At 41.9% G+C, this 12,176-nt stretch overlaps 1 protein-coding gene across 4 annotated transcripts in view; it reads left to right on the top strand.

Moving 5' to 3' along the window:
- The window catches only part of esrrb (estrogen-related receptor beta), a 44,107-nt gene extending 32,267 nt beyond the window's left edge, over window positions 1-11,840 (top strand). For all 4 annotated transcript variants that reach the window (XM_067480750.1, XM_067480749.1, XM_067480747.1 and 1 more), the window contains 2 exons: window positions 5,273-5,542; window positions 8,655-11,840. In XM_067480750.1, the coding sequence (XP_067336851.1) occupies window positions 5,273-5,542; window positions 8,655-8,899 (515 nt within the window). In that variant the 3' untranslated portion in view covers window positions 8,900-11,840. The remainder of the gene's footprint in view (window positions 1-5,272; window positions 5,543-8,654) is intronic.
- Window positions 11,841-12,176: the final 336 nt, after the last annotated feature.

Here is a 12,176-nt window from a genome sequence, read left to right as displayed (position 1 = left end):
GCCTTCCCTGTTGGTTGTTAGCATGGAGGCAGCGATGTTAAAAAGCGATCGTGCCTCTTGTATGTTGTCGTGTTTGTGTCAGCTCAACCCTCCACCATAATCACCCATCAACCCACCCTCCTCCAGCCCCCTCTGGGCTCCTGTTTTCTCTTTGCCATTAAATTGTGAAATCTACTTACTGTGTTGCCAGCCTGATCCCACTCAAGCTGCGTAATCTCCTTGTAATAGAGTGTGAATACTGCCCGGCAATAAATCAGCACCTCATCAGTGCACTTTATTAAATATAGACACCAACAGACAGCTCTTAGTATATTCAATTTACCCTCTGACGTAGGCTTCAACACAGCAGATAAAGATAGATTGAGCAATCAGGTGGATGCTGAGGCCTGAACCCAGGCAGGCGAACAGGAGGAAGGCGGAAAAGCCACCGGGAGATTGAGATGGGGGCGTATCGGAGGCAGACAGGCAGCCAGGAGTATGCAAGACCAGGAAGGGGACATCTGCCAGGCAGGGTGGGGGTGGGCTTTGTGTAGTTACTCTGACACATGAGCAAGTAAATATAGCTTCACTATTATGTGTGTGAACTGTTCAATATTTACTAGTTTGAATCTGTAGGGGAAATAAATTTAGAAATCTGTGTGTGTTTGTGTGTATAGCATATATATATATTTTATAAACTAAAAAATTGCATACGGTGATGTGCCCTTAAGTGACCATTAACATGGCACCATTTTTCATTAAGCAATGTTGCTTGATGGCAGCAGAAATAAATTATGTGTAATTGTGGAAATAATTAAAGCCCGATGTATCCCAGTCTTTGGGGTTAAACAGAGATATGTTAAGTCTGCACTGGGCAGTGGGACCCTGGGGACAACTAAACACTTTCCTGCTGGGGTCAGAGGGTCATAGTGTGCACATTAAAACAAGGGGATTACTGTATTTAACGTTCTTCAACCTCATAACGTTCACAGACTACTGGTCAAATCACCCATTCCCCAGCTAATGGGATAATGGGCTGGTTATCACTCCAAAAGAGGGCAGATAGCTCAATTTCAATTCAATTTCAACTTTATTTATATAGCGCCAATTCACAACAGAGTCATCTCAAGGCACTTCACAGAATAAAGTCAAGACAATAAAGATGTATAGAGAAATCCCCCCTTGAGCAAGCCCTAGGCAGCAGTGGAGAGGAAAAACTCAATTTAACGAAAGAAACCTCCAGCACAACCAGGCTTAGGGTGGGCAGCCAGATGCCTTGACCGGTTGGGGTGAGTGGAAAGTGGAGAGCTGACTTTCCTTAACTGAAGATTAACTTCCAGTCATCAACCTTTTTAGTGAGTCACTTGTGTTTGTATTGACATGTTTTTTTTTTGTATAAAACAACATTTGTGTCATCAAATCAGTGTCCAGGGAAAGCTTGCAGCAAACTGAGCTGTTTGTGTTGTGCATGTGCCTGGACTTCAGGTCAAATTATTTATGTCAAGCACAGCAATTTATTACCAAGCTGCTATTGATTGGGGTCCTCCTGATGCTGTCATGTAAATTCAAGAAGAATCATGGTCGGCAGCTGCAATTTAAACACGCACACACAGAACCACACAGTGCAAACACAAAAGCTTGCCTGAACACACACATATACACATTATGAAGTTGCTGAAAATTGCCTTTCATTCCTGTATTGGTTGTACAGTACATCTCACACCATACTATGTCACACTGTCAGATCAAAGGACTCAATACAAATCAAAGGTATACATCTTTTCTTGCCCTCTTTTAAAGTCCTATATATAATAAAAATCTTTGAAATAGAATAAGCTTATGGCAGCACGATCATTCAGCTCAGTTTGAGGTTAGACAAAAAGGCGTGCTGAACCTCTGGGGTCCTGTTAGGGGCGGTTTTACTCCAACTGTAGCCCAGAGAGCACTTGACTTGGCTGAGGTGAGATTGCCGCTGGGCAGAAATCTTCAGGGCCTGCTTGTCCTTCTGATAGCTGGCCATGATAGATCAGACCCTGTCCAGCCAGATTTACTCTCTTTCCTCTTTCTATCTCCCTCTTCCTTTTCCCCTCATGCTCTGGTCCCCTTTCATTCCCCTTCGCTTTTCTTATCTCTCTCCTCTCTGGCCTATATCTTCTTCAGTCTTTTATCCTCCATTTCTCTCCCTCTCTCTTGCCATTTATTCCTTTTTCACTCCTCCCTCACTCTGTCTGCTCTGTTGTCTGATTGTGGGTGAGTTACGAGGGAGCTACAGCTGGAGGGGGCCACCGTGCCTCGTAATTACATCTCTTTTTATTACCCGCGCTAATGGCCCTCAGGGAGAGGGAAACAATAATAAATTAATAGAATATGAACTCCGGCTCAACAGAAATCTCCAGCATTTCATTTTAGACTGTCCTGTGCTCTGGCAGATGAAACGGTGCTCTGATTAATCTCTGTGAGGACTTTGAAGCAGCCGTCTGTGGGTTTGGGCTGCCCCCTCCTGCCCACAGCCGAGGGCTTTTGGGGAGATAAAGGAAGAGATGATGGTCTTGGCTTCTCTTGTTGGTCTTGTTTTCACCCTTTAAGCTATGAATGATGGTGTGCTGATGCAGGTACTGGTCAGTTGGGTTTCTTTGTCACTTATATATATTTTTACTCATTCTTTTTTAGATTTAACAGAATTTCAGTGATCCTCGTGCAGCATAAACTGTCCCATTTTGAATTTTGAAAGTGAAAATCTCTTTCAAACATAAACGTATGATCCCCTGTATAAGCTGAGTATATACTTCAAAGTGAACTAAGAAAAACTCTGCCTTGTTATTATGTCTATCTTCATGCCACAAAGATGGTTATACAGATATCTGCCGGTGCACTCAGCAGTGGAGTGGAAAAGGCCCTTCAAGCACACAGACAGGCCTCTCTGATTTGGTCAATATTGTGTCATGTTTGGTCAAACCCTGCCAAAGCAATGGGCTGGAAATGAAGATGTAAATATTGATATTTCATTAGAGGAAATCACCCACTCCGACGGCACTTAACCGGGCCACCTTCAGAGTGCGGCGGCCGGAGCACCGTGTGACCTGCGGAGTCGGGAAGTCACTTCATTACTCGATTAAATTGAGTGGAAAAAGGCGAGGCGACGACACGAGATCCCATTTGGAGCAATAATTTAGGCCCTGAAGAGAGGGGATGGTGCAGGGGAAAAACACCACCTCTCCATCTCACAACACTGGATTAAATTCAAGGACTTTTAGCGTCAAAGGTAATTGTAGGCTGCTGCGCTGCATGCGTGCATATGGCTTGAGAGGTGTCTGCTGTATCAGAACAACTCTAAAGCCTCTCCAACAAGCCCTGAACAAGGCCTTCACATGGGCTGTCACATAGGGAGCAACGCTTTAGTTCCGCTTCAGTCCCCCTTGGCATTAAAAGGCTAGACAAAGCCTCGCCTGTGATTGTGATGCCAACCTGATGCAGCAATCAAGACCGCGTCCACGCTTGCATGAAAATTTCCCTTCGGCCAGTCCACATTCTGTCCAACTTAATGGCCATGTATGCAGACAAGGAAATAACACAACAAAAGATTTTAAGATGCCGTCTGGATATGTGTAATAGCACAGGCCTTTACAAAATATGGCTTATTGCTTCCTCTGATAATAGTCAAATCTTTTGAGTGCTTTCGGCAGTTTGCTTTGTTGGGTCTAATTTGGGCTCTTTAGACCTCTGACCAGTCCAGTCGAGCACCAGCACCTTTCTTTTAGCACTCTATTCTACTGACTATTGATTCCCCTTCAAAAAGTGAAGGCCTTCACATTCTGATCACAATCTGTTAATTAATGTATCCTCCAGCGCTTCCCCTGCAGTGGTCATCACCACGATAAGAGAAATTGAACACTCAGGTACTACTCTCTCTGGCTCTCCTTTTCTCTCCGTCTGCCCCTCTTTCCGTTTCTTTTTCACTTTCTCTCATGCTTCCTCATCATGTCTCTTATTCTTCTCAACCTGCACATGTGTTCGTTCGTGTGTGTGTTTGTGTCTGTTCGCGGTGTCCTGGCAGGAGGAGATAAACATCCACCCGGTGGCTGCACCCCAGTGAGACCATTTATATTTACGAGAAAAAGTGGGGCGTAGGTGCGGTGATCACCCTGGTCAATACTGTAATCTGTTGCCTCTTAATCACGCAATATCAGGCCGCGTAGCAACAGCAAACTTGTAAAAGCAATCATATTAATCAGGAGTGAAGCTGAAGAGCCTAATATGCTGTCAGAATGGGGCGCCTGCAAGGGATGGGGGAGATGGGAGCTGGAGGGAGCTGTGGGTGGGGGGGATTCACACAGTTTATTGACAGCTGAAGGGTAGTACGGAGGGGAAAGGGATGAGATGGCTATGTGACTATCACCTCACTCGCTCCCTTTCTCCTTTTCCCTTTTTAATTTGTTTGAATTTCTCACAGCTCATCTTTGGGGGATCTCGCAGTTTGTTTTATTTAATGTTCTATTCTGAGCATATGTAGAGGGGTTGAGGAAGAAATGCCTGAGCCAATTTCAGTTCATTCATTGCTGATAGAGAATGAGACCCTGAGTTTAAGCAGGCTAGGCTTGAACCATGTGACCCCAGTGCTCTGTGTGTGTGAGAGCGTGTGTGTGTGTGTGTGTGTTTGTGTATATATATTCGCAAATGTACTGTATAGGTGTCATGATCTGTTTGTTTTTCTGGATGACACACGTCTGTGTGTCTCTACACATCCATCTGTGTGTGTGTGTGTGTGTGTGTGTGTGTGTGTGTGCGTGTGTACGTGCCCTCATCACCTCCACCCACTACATGGTGCATGTCATGTCCTCAACCCTTGCAATGTGAATGTGACGGTGTGATAATCCCCCCTCACACCAACTGAAGTGTGACAGGATACAAGGGGTAACCACATGGCTTTGTGTATCCCAGACCTTTGCACCGATTTACTGTCCTCACTTACAGTAAAGCCCACTGACACCAGCTTCAAAGAGGACCTTCTGCTCTGCATTTAAAATTAACCACCGTTCTCTAACATGTGCCTTGACATTTACTCTGGGCTACAGAGACTCGACAACTCACATTTGGCTTACTGATCAAGTCAGAGGGCAGATTTTTTCTTTTGTTTACTTTTAGTAATACAGTAACACTTTTGTGAAATCATGGTGGAGGCACGTCTGTTAGATGGGGACGGAAATGCAAAAATTACAACCTACTGTATGTACACACAGAATACACTCACGCTGTTTATCCTGACCTCATACAATTTTCCTCTCTGTCCTTCCAGGCTTTTCCACTCTCTCTCTGGGAGACCAGATGAGCTTACTGCAGAGTGCCTGGATGGAGATCCTCATTCTAAGTATTGTGTTCCGTTCCCTGCCATACGAGGACGAGCTGGTGTACGCTGAGGACTACATCATGGATGAGGAGCACTCGCGGCTGACGGGCCTGCTTGACCTCTATGTCTCCATCCTGCAGCTGGTCCGTAAATACAAGAAGCTCAAAGTGGAGAAAGAGGAGTTTGTCACCCTCAAGGCCATTGCTCTCACCAACTCAGGTGGGGTGTTGTCAGTATGCTGACGCAACACATATTACATTCCGCTGCTGATTTTGAAACTTAAACTAATTTTATATGCTTTTTAAAATTCGACCAAGTTCAATATACACAGTGTGATAGAAAAAAAGCTGTAGATTGTGTTGCAAGTGAAAAACTGCGTATCTTAGTACTCGGTAATAACTTAAAAATACTGCCTATAATTTTAAAATTGAAGAAATATTATTTTTCTAGTAATCTAGAAATATGCTGAAAATGTATTTGAACAATACATTTATTTGAACAATATTTTTACAAAATGTATACACAATTTTAAAGTCACAGGTTTAACTTCATGTTAAGTTTCAATTCTAGATATATCATTGATTTGTATTTATTTGTATTTATTCAATGCATTTATATAAAGCATTTATTCCATCATATACACATTTTAAAAAGTTAGTTCCACTATAATTTTCTGATAAATGTTGTGAACAGTACACATCATATTAGCTTAACAATTAATATTTTCTTAAAAAATATATTGTGAATTTCTCTACAAATGATTTTTGTGATATATATGAAGAGCAAGCATTTAGTAATGTAACAAAATCTTAATATTCTTAATGAATATTCAGTGAAAAATACACATTTTAAGACATTTTAAGACATTTAATTTGTTATAACTCTCTATGAAATTTCACTGAGACATTCTTCAGGCATATTGCTTCCTCAGAATATTTCACTGAATAACGTAGACAGTCTAATACCCAGAAACTGTGAGGCACTGTCTAACACAGTTTCACAAATGACATTTCTTAGTTTCTTAGTGTAACCTTTAGTTTGGAGCATGTGATAGAGAAAGATGGAGAGGAGATAAGGGCAGTGTAGGGGGAAGAGAGATTGAGGAGTGAGCTTTTTTTAATTGAACATCTTCTATGTTGTGGTATTTCTCCAGCGCTCCCTCTCCCCTCTCTTTCTCTATCTCCATAACAGTAGCTTCAGGGCACAGCAGCCACGGGAGATAAATTTAGCATTTCATTAGGAGCACAGGGGCTGTCAATAAAATGTGTTAAGTCGAATGGAATGAGTATCGCAGAGTGATAGGCCTCGTTTGTTCAAATGCAAAGACCGCATGCTGCTATTGACAGGCTCCTTTTGAGGAGGCAGGACCTGTCCCACTCTGATCAATGCACTCCTGGGTCACCAGGCCACTTTCTCTGTTTTGTACAGGGCTGAAAAATGAAAATGCTGATGCTGGGGCTTTGCTTTCAGACGACAGAGCTTTGCTAGAGAGGTGGGGTGCAGAAGAGAGGAGACATAGGGGTGGAGGAGAGAAGCGGAGGAGAAGGAGGAGGGTGTCCGGAACATTAGAACAAGGTCTCTGGGAGATCACTCTCTCGGGAGACCCTCTGTCTGACAGCAGTGAAAATTCATAGCAATTGATTTTGTAATTAGCAGTTTATCAATCGGATCGACATGGGCTCACTGATGGATTGCTAGGAAATTGTTTCTTCAAAGTTGTTTTTTTAAGTCTACCCCTCCTCCAAGGACTACAAGCCGCATGCTCGCAATCTCCTGCCCTTATTTCCTTCCCATCTGTTGAGATGTCTCTTTCTCTTTTTTTATTTTCTGTTCATTTTTCCCCTCACTGCAGACCCATTTATTTTTGTAAATTCCAAATCAGGTTTACTACTAAATTGTGTGTTTTCAAGTGTACAAAAACTTAACAGAATGTTTGTTTGATTTGTAAAAGTGTAGCTTATTAGGGTGTGAATCCAGCCACTGCGAACAGAATGTGCGATAATTATATCACACCACTTCTTGATCTGACATTTTTTTTTCTTTTGCCTTTTGTTCTTACATCCTCCTCTTCTCACCTCCCTCCCACATTCACTTTACAAAACGACCTACTTCATTTTACCACTGTGGATTTGAAAACTGTCAGAGTGAGAAATGTCTCAAGGTCTTGGGAATACAGTTGTTCCAGTCAATGAATTTGGGGCGAAGTCTAAAATCTGTTTTGCCTTTTATTGTTCCGTGCGGTAAAATATGCACCGCCAAGGTGAGACAAGTCAGGCAGCCAATGACACGCTGCCTCTGGTGTGCCAGACACCAGTTAACCAGTGAGGGAACAGGCGACCCCGGCCTGTCCCTGAGAGGGGCTGTCATATAGGAGAAAAAAAGCAGAGAAAGATGAGAGTGAGAGGGGAGCGCTGTTACATGATGTACAGTAGGATCAGTAAAAAATGGTGGCACTGTAGCGAAACGTTAGACTGAAACTGTAGACTGCCCTAAAACTGCCCAGAGGTAGAGAGAGATTCTGGCTGACTAAAGATGAGAGGAAGCCACAGTTTTTGTTGTTTTCTTTGCAAAATATTAAGAGCGTTTATGAAAATAGACAAATAACACAAAATTTACAGTCAATTTACTGTTCACCTTTAAACTAGCTCTATTAAAACTGGTCATCCTGTAGCAAAATAAATGCATTTGTCTTCTCCTTCATTCTGATAGACCGAAATCCCTTTGAGGGAACAGGAAGGAAATTAATAGAAAGGAAGTGCTGTATTCATCTCAGGCTTGTTTATGGCGTCCAATTCTCTAATGGAGCTCTCTCTTCTTTTTTTTCTTTTTTTTTAGGGTTTTCTTTTTTCTTTGTGTTCGAAAACAATATGTCCTTTGGAACAGAGAGGTGTTTAATGTGTACTCACTCAGCAGAGATTGGGTGCTTTTCATGCCATTGTTACTAGAGGATTACATTGATTTTCAGTCTCGCTGGTCAAGGGCCATATGAATATCCTGCCGAGTCCACCGAAGAAATATAAAAATAAATAAAGTAAAGCAGCTGTTGTTGTTGTTTTGTTTTGTTTTTTATTTCTTTTTTATGATCTGCTCTTTATCTTGTCAGGGTATGACTTTTGCTGATAATGTGTTCTCTACCTTAGTGCTACTGACAGAGCTGTAAAGATCAATCATGAGATTTAATTTTGTTTTAGAAAAATCCATTTCCCATCACTCCTGTTATATTACCAGTGTCTCAAAGTGCAAACTACATTTCCTACAAGTTACTCTTTCTCATTTCAAATTTGAAAATGCATCGATCTTCATGGTTCTTTCTTTGCTCTTGTCCCGTCAGACTCTATGCACATAGAGGACATGGAAGCAGTCCAGAAACTTCAAGACGCTCTCCACGAGGCCCTGCAGGACTATGAGAGCAGCCAGCACCAGGAGGATCCACGGCGGACGGGCAAGCTGCTAATGACCCTGCCCCTGCTGCGGCAGACAGCCACCAAGGCTGTGCAGCACTTTTACAGCATCAAGGTGCAGGGCAAGGTGCCCATGCACAAACTCTTCCTGGAAATGCTGGAAGCTAAGGCCTGATCAGAGGGTGGCTGATTATCCACAGAAATGGCAGACACAGAAAATGATTTCAACCAAGGCTGAGGGTACTCAGGAGAGGGAGAGCCCCACTCACTGTGGTAGGCAGGACAGAGAATGAACTCTCTCACTCCTCCTCCTTGGACCCTGGGACATTTCCTAAAAAAAAAAACAAATGCAAAACTTGGTTATTAGTATAAATATAAAAATGATGCAGATTAATTTAAATTATATAAGAAATACTATGTACAGTAATAATTTGTTTTGGATTTTTGTTAACTGTCAGTGGTCATGCTGTATATGAAGAAGGATCTCTCTGGACCCTAAGCATCTTCAAAATAAATAGTTGGCCATTCTTAATAAAAAAGATAAAAAGGATTTTTTTTTTTTGTCAGAAACTTAAATGTCCTTAACTTTTTTCTGAAGACAGCAGAAGTGTCAACACAGTTGTGTTTTTCCCTGGACTCGACTGGACCGGGACATGTATATATTTATTATTGAAAGACTGAGTGTACAGTTCAGAGTCTGGTGAACTTGGTGGCCATTTTCTCTTGTTATCCTTCTGGAAAAAAAATGAACAAAAATTCTTACCTAAATGTGATCTTTTATCAGTTTAAATGTCCTTGGATATACCTCTCCAGAGCAGTAAGCCGTGTGATATTTGTGGATCCGTCTCAGACTGGAAGACTTGCTGGTCCCATGTTTAACCAAACTAGCATAGACAGGTACAGTAGTTGTCTTATTCTGTAGTAACTCAGCAATAAAAGCAACTGTGGGGGAGCTGGGCTTAACCTCCTATTTTTCATGTGCTTTTCAATGCAGTGGTTGCTTGTGTGTATCTCAGTCCCACCAGTGGGGCACATCACTGTACCAGTGTGGCACACTCTCCTTCCATGTGGTGGTTTGTGTTGGTGCGGTTCATGCAACCCAGTAAACCCCAAATTTGGTCATACTTTAATTCCATTGAAATTGCCTCTTGGCGTCCAAATAGATGACCTGATTCAGGCTAGGTGAAAGATGATCAGCGGGCTTGGTATGGCAGTATCAAAGGCTTTATGCTGAGTGGCCAGGAGATTCCATGTTCAAACAATCAGTGGCCCATATGTCAACCACTCTATTTTGGGCACCTTTAAGCCTGTGACAAGAACCATCCCACACACAGGGAGCAAGGTGCCCAGCATCTTCTCTCACCATTTTAGACACCTCCCATCTTTTAATAGCCGTGCCTGCATATATAGAGCTTAAACCAAACTGAGGTAAATGGCAGGTGCAGAGGCAGTGTGTTGGTAGTGGCACTTCGCGCTGGGTTTATTTTTAACATAGCAGGAGGTTGTTGTCTGTGCGACCAACCTCCAGGAGTACAGTAGGCACGTGGAACACTTCTACTTCTTGACCTCATGTAGACACTGACCAGTGCAGAATAACACCCTTCACACCGGCCAGGAGGCAGGCAGGCATCTGAAGAGAGCTCGAGATGCCCAAGCATGCACATTTAAATAGCTATGCAAGAAACAAAGTGTCACTGTGCTCCAAAGGGTAACAGCAACCAAACCGCGTGTCAGTACAAGGTGTGATCTCTGGTGGGAGAAAACAATCCTGTGCTCCCTTCTTCCTGTGTTCAGCTAAATGTCCATTACACTGGGCGTAATTATTACTGTCCACTGCAGCAGAGCCATGCAGCCCATCTCCATGTGAGAGAGAGTGTGTTGGAAGTTTATGCTTATACTACTGAAGGATTTTATGTAATGTAATAAATTGTGGCGCTGTCACAACAATATGATACTGTGATCAAAGGAATCCCTGACATTGCAATAGGGTAGAGTTGCCAGCATGCTTGCAATATCAGTGGCTTGCCCAGGTCCAGCGGCCGGCCTGACTTTTAATAGCAGCCTGATTGGCCATGTAATGGAGGGTGACTTCCCAATTCAAACTAGCCGCTGTCCAGTACAGATGCTCTACTGTAAAGAGTTACAATAAAACTTGAGTTATTTCACTGTTGTGCAATACAACAGGGACCAGTTCTGACTGAAACCATGCTAAAGGCATGCTTTTACTTAGATTTGGGAGAATTTTTATGCTATTGAGTAAAACAGAGTATAAAGTAATCCTTCTAATCAAATACATGTATCCTGTATATCAGAAGAACAGCTATATTTGATTCGCAATACTGAGAAAACTTTTGGGCTTGTTTCAATGAATGAAAATATTTGCAGAAAATCTTTACAACTACAGTTTTGTAGCAGCCCAAGATGATCAGCCATAAAAGTTATAACAATGGGACTTCTCCATTCTCCGCCACTTTTTTTACCCTGGAATAAGGCACTGTGTTAAGTAAAAGAGAACATGTCTTACATTTAAGCTGTTTCTAAGTATGTAAATATATCAGCGTCAATACAGTAGGTTGCTGAAATACCATTGAAAATAAAGTATGCAGCACCCTGCTGACTACTACCTCATTATCATATGTCAATATGTCTCTTATTTAACACTTTCTGCCCCACTCTCTTTCTCACGTGTGTGACCTACCTGAGCCATGCATATTTTTATCAAAAACTCCCTGAGTGCTCCTGCCAAAACATTTGTAATTGTAGTTACTGCTCTTCGCCTCCCTTTCATTCTTCATATATATGTTTGTAAGGTAAAGCATGTTTCACGTTGACCACAAAACTTGGTCATCAGTGAGTGTGACCCCCATTTCGGTTACTAAGCAGGTATGTGTTTTTATAAACATCTATGTGTCAGAATTGGTCCCTTGATAAATTGCAGACAGGAGCAGGTGACTGATTTCCTGCTTCTGTGCTATGAATATTTATGGTGTGAAATATATCATTTGGCGATAATGTACATTGATATCTCTGATTGTTGAATCACCAATATCTGTGTAACTTTTACGTTTTGATTTTCAAAAAGGTAAAGGATCAATGAATTAAATACTCCCTAAACTCTGTGATTCTTTTGTATTTTTACTAAATATCTCCTGCTGCTATCTGAGGTCAGCATGTTAACATTGGGACATTGCTAATATGTCAACATTCTGCAGAAATGTCTTTACAGTGTTCAACATGTGAACATTTGCTAAGTAATAATAACATTAATTTTACACTTATTTGAGCATAAATAAAAGCTGGAATTAATGAGCACAAAAAAATAAATAAATTGAGGATCACCAACAATAAAGGTCATAATTCATTCTGAGGCAGATATGAATGTTTGTATCAAGTTTTACAGATAAGTTAGTTCATAGTTATGCGCCATCTGGGAACCATGAATTAAAATGAAT

This window comes from Channa argus, chromosome 16, assembly GCF_033026475.1.
Source record: "Channa argus isolate prfri chromosome 16, Channa argus male v1.0, whole genome shotgun sequence".
NCBI lineage: Eukaryota > Metazoa > Chordata > Actinopteri > Anabantiformes > Channidae > Channa > Channa argus.
This window is presented reverse-complemented; position numbering and strand designations above follow the sequence as displayed.